At 40.5% G+C, this 5,166-nt stretch overlaps 1 protein-coding gene across 1 annotated transcript; it reads right to left on the bottom strand.

Moving 5' to 3' along the window:
- Positions 1–780: 780 nt before the first annotated feature.
- Positions 781–1,725, bottom strand: LOC112116171 (olfactory receptor 4D1-like). Its single transcript, XM_024213498.1, has one exon. It carries the CDS (start codon positions 1,723–1,725, stop codon positions 781–783), a length of 945 nt encoding a protein of 314 aa, XP_024069266.1.
- Positions 1,726–5,166: the final 3,441 nt, after the last annotated feature.

Raw genomic sequence — 5,166 nt, forward strand, 5'->3', positions numbered from 1 at the left:
CTTGGGAGTTGCTCTGAGGCTTAGAGGACAAGTTTGGATATATAGGGGGTAATAATATAAACATTGGGTTTTTTTGCGCATAGTGCCTAGAAACTCCAAACAGGATCAAGGCCACATTGTGTTAAGCTCTCTTACAAACATATAGTAAGAGAAAATACCTGCAACTACACTAACACCACCATTCTGTGGCGAATAACAATAATATATGGAGATATTAATAATAGCAATTAACAGACCTGTCTGAGAAATATTCCTCCTTTCCTTACCCCGCCCCCAGCATTGATGACAATTTAAAATATTATAAATCTTTATTTTTTCCCAGGGGAAACAAACAAAACAAACCAACCCAGGTTTTAACTGCAACTGAAACCCTGATATCTGAAAAAATTCTATTTTCAGTTGACAAAAACAATTTTTTTCAGAGTTTTGGTTTTTAGAAAAAACCCTAAATGTTGTAGATGAAAATGTCTAAAACCTATTTTCAATAGAAAAAAAAATGTTTAACTGGAATTTGTTACCATGTAACTGTTAAGTCATTGTTTGCTGTATCACATATATTCACAATTCTGTTACTGACAGTAGCCATTTTGTTGCCAAAGTTGCTGTAGACTGTTAGAAACAGAAAGAAATGCACTGTGCTCTTGATTCTCATGAAGATTTTTTTAATTGTATTCGTTCTTGCTCTTTGTCCCTCATCTAAACCAAAACCCCTTTTAAACTGAGAACACCTACTTTAATTTTACATGTTTCAAACATAAGACTGACCCACTAACGAAGAGGTTACATATTTGGTTTCCTACATGAGAACACCCTATTCATTAATCGCTTGATGGCGTTCTTCATCTCGGTGTTTCTCAGCGTGTAGATCATGGGGTTGAGCATTGGGGTGATGACCGTGTAGAGAGCAGATACTGCTTTGTCCATGGAAAATTTCCGGAAGGGTAGAGCGTATATGAAGATACAGGGCATGAAATGGATGCTCACCACCACAACCTGGGCTCCGCAGGTGGACAGGGCTTTGTGCTTCCCTTCTGGGACATGGGTCCTTATCTTGACCAAGATGACTGTGTATGACACAATCAGGATGATGAAGATGATGCTGGTGAGGAGCCCACTGTTGGAGACCATCAGCAACTCCACCATGTAGGTGTCTGTGCAAGCCAATTTGATCACCTGAGGGACATCACAGTAGAAATTGTCCAGTGTATTGGGTCCACAGAAAGGCAGTTGGATTGTCAGTGCAACCTGGACAATGGAATGGGCAAAGCCACCTAACCATGCCCCGACCACCAGCCCTACACACACACCCTTGTTCATGATACTGAGGTAGTGCAAAGGTTTATGGATAGCCACATACCGATCAAGTGCCATCACCATGAGGAAGAAAACCACGGCGCCCCCAGTGAAGTGGAAAAAAAACATCTGTGACATGCAACCACCAAACGTGATTGTCTCTTGCTTGGACAGGAGGTCCCACAGCATCTTGGGCACTGTGACCGAGGACTCGCTCAGGTCAATGAATGCCAAGTTTCCCAGCAGGAAGTACATAGGGGTGTGGAGCTGGTGGTCAGTGATCACGGTGATGATGATGGTGAGGTTTCCCAGCCAGGTCATCATGTAGACTATGAAGAAGACTACAAAGAGGAATCTCTGCAGTGCCAGATTCTGGGTTAGACCCACAAGAAGAAATTCTCTTACTCTACTGGTGAGGTTCTGCTGTTCCATTGATTAAATTTAAAATGTGCCTGCAAAGGTGACACTAGTATTAATTATTATTCACAGGTTCATATATTTTAAGGCCAGAAGATAATTTAGTCTGACCTCCTGTATAACACAGGCCAGAGGATTCATCCAGATATCCCTGCATTGAGCCCAATAACTTGTGTTTGACTAAAGCATTTTCCAGAAGGGCATCCAGTCTTGATCTGAAGACATCAAGAACTGGACAATCTACCACTTCCCTTGGTACTTTGCACCAAATGGTTAATCACTTGTTACAAATGTGCGCCTTAGTTTTAATTCAAATTTGTCCGGCCTCAGCTTCTGGCCATTGGTGCTTTTTCTGCCTTTCTCCACGAGAGAAGGTAAAGGTATTGTTTTACTGTAATCATCACCTCTCAATCTTCTTTTTCATAAGCTAAACAGATTGAACTCTTTAAACCTTACACTGTCATGCATTATCTCCATCTCTCATTTTCCCCCTCTTTTCTGCAGCATCTCCAAATTTTAAGTATTTTTTGTTTAAAATATGGATACCGGACCTGGATGCAGTAGTCCGGTATTGGTCTCACCAACCCTGTGCACAGAGGTAAAATTACCTCCCAGCTCCTCCTCTGAAGTGTTCCCACATTTACAAATTGGAAAATTTCAGAATTTACATTCCATGCAAAATTTTGAAACTTCACTTTTTTTGTTGCTGTTTAACATGAAAAGAAATATTGGAATATAAGAATTTCCCTCAGCTCTAATTAGCACTGTTCCCATCTTTTGGAGTTTCCCCAGAATTCCAAGATTTATTAAAGATTAACATGAGCAAGACTAGACAGTAATTCAACAGCCACAAGTCATACAAATATATCATTCTGTTTCTTTCCAAGTAGGGAACAGAAATATTTATTGAACACTACTGCATTCCAGCATCATATTAAAGATTTTATTATGTCCATGTAGTAATGGGCCTATATCATTACTAGGATTTCTTTTGTTTTTAGCATACTTTAAAAACATCCTTCTTCTTGTCCTTAGCCCTGCCAGCCATGGATTTTCCCCATATGTCTTTAGCTTCCTTTACCAATTTTCTACACTTGACTGCTATTTATTTTCCCCTTTTTTTCCATTTTGTTACATATTGTTTTTCTTTAAATTCTTTCTAATTTCTGCCTTCGCTTTGCTATTGAACCAAAATTGGCTTTTAGCCAAATATGTCCTTTTTCTTGACTGCAGAATCATGGCTTTTGGACCATCTAATAAACTCTTCTTTAAGAATTCTCAATTTCCTGTCTCAATTTTTCTTCCAAATCAATTTTTCCATAATTTTCCTCAGCTTTGGGAAATTAGTTCTTTTGAAGTACCAAGTATATCTATTACTGGTTGGGACTGTCCTTTTTTTTGCCCATAATGGATGTTATCAGGTCATGATTACTGGTCTGTAGGAAATCACTAACTTCCAGTCCAGTGATTAATTCATCTTTATTTGTCATAATGAGATCCAATATAGTGTTACCTTGTGTTGGGTGCAATACCTTTGGGTTAGAAAATCATCATCTATAATTTTTTAGAAACTCTAATGATGTTTACTACTGGCTGCATGAGACCTTCAGTATGTGTGTCCCAAACTTAGCTCCTCCATTACAACATATTTATTTCCACACATGGGAGACCGGTATTTAAGGAGAAACTCATCCTGGTCTCTGATTTGATTAAGTGGTCTCTAACAATATCCCCCCTCCTGAGCGTTATTAGTTAGAACACTGGCCCATATGCATTCCAGACTGTTTTAAGTCTGGAATGCATAAACATTAAAACAGTTCTGAATTATCAATAACTCTAAAACAGGTACTGGTGTCTTTAATGTGGAGTGACAGGCCCATCAGTCCCCCCACCACACCCCTTTTTATTCACTCTTTCCTTCCTGAGCAGGTGATAACCAATGATTTTAACATCCCAATCAGTTATCAAAAATGTCAACTGTATCAAATCTCTTCTCATCGGTGAGAATTTCCCTTCCCTCTTGCTTGTTACCTAGCATTGGTATATGGCAACTGAAAAAAAAATCTCTTCACATGCTTCAGCACCTGGGTTCCATTTGTTCACAACACACTGAGTTTGAGTTTGTCCCACATTTGCCTCCTTAGCTCCCTTCCCAGCCATTCTTAATTTAATGCCATCTCGATTTGTCCAACTAGTCTCCAACCGAGATGATTAGAGAGACTGGCAAGGGCTTGCATGGCTGAAGGAGGTAGTGTCACCGCTTGTAGTCCAGGGATATTCAGATAATTTAGGTGGAGATTTTGAAAGGAGCCTAAGGGAATATCAATGCTCAGCCACTACTGCAAGTCATCTAGGATAGCAAGCCTTAGACATCTAATTCCATTAGGCCCTATTGAAACCCCCAGCCAAAGCCTGCACCCAGATCTGCTTAGGCCTGGTTGTAATTGCAGTGTAATTACATTGTAATGTGGAGATAGGCTTATTTGCTGAAGATTGGACCCCAAGTCATTTTCTAGTAGAGACTCTAGTGTTTAATTCTAGGCACCCATATTTGGAAATGTCATGTTCATGAAGACTGCCATGTTAGAAAGTAAGGAAGAAAGAAAAACAGACTATTTATCACAATAAAAGTTCAAGGCCAGACAGAGAGATTCCTAAATGAATTTTATAGTGAAAAAGAATTTCTCTGTTCCCTTTGAAAGTTATACTGGTTTAATTAAACCCATAGAGCAAAGAGCAACCTAGATAACAACTAGTCAGGAACTTTTGTTTCAGTTCAGAGTCATATTCTAAGCCTGACTTGTAAGATCAATGAAGATTTTGTTTTAACGAATTCAGTGTCTTCTTCCATCATATGAGGTAGGTCATCCAGATACAATCAGTTAAACGCACGGAGACATAGAGACTCAGGTAGAAATTCATGGACAGGAATGGATGAGAAAGCAAGCAAGCAAGAAGCCCTTTCTGATATACTCACAATGTTGATATCAGCAGAACGTGGCTCCGTCCACTTTGACCTGCAGCAGAGTTGAAGTCTTTGAGGGATGAGTGGCACGTTGGCTGGAAAGCTGGGTTTAGTAGGGAATAGTTACATGATGGGACCAGACAGTCATGGCAATATTCAGTCCCTTGACTTCTCCCCTCCTAACTCCAACCCTGACAGTCCTTGTTCTCCCTACCTACCCTTGCACTAGCCCCGGTCCATACAAACGCAGTTACGGGCTAGCCTAGGTGTTGAAGGTAAGGGTCTACGTCATTCATATCCACATCTCCCCCAGCTCAGAAGAATCTAACCTTCCCTTTAGCATCCCCACTCGGACCTTCTCCTTAGTTTCGACTCAGCCTGCGTCTACCCTTGCGGCTGTACATAGAGCACAGGCATTACACATATCGCTACTGGCTGCAGTGAATGGCAGGCTGCATCCGCACCTGTCACTGGGGTATGAAGCCACATGC

This window comes from Terrapene carolina, unplaced genomic scaffold, assembly GCF_002925995.2.
Source record: "Terrapene carolina triunguis isolate 2854851 unplaced genomic scaffold, T_m_triunguis-2.0 Scaffold612, whole genome shotgun sequence".
NCBI lineage: Eukaryota > Metazoa > Chordata > Testudines > Emydidae > Terrapene > Terrapene triunguis.

What these genes read in the sequence shown, in the direction of transcription:
- LOC112116171 (XM_024213498.1), bottom strand. Translation starts at nt 1,725, where the DNA reads ATGGAACAGCAGAACCTCACCAGTAGAGTAAGAGAATTTCTTCTTGTG.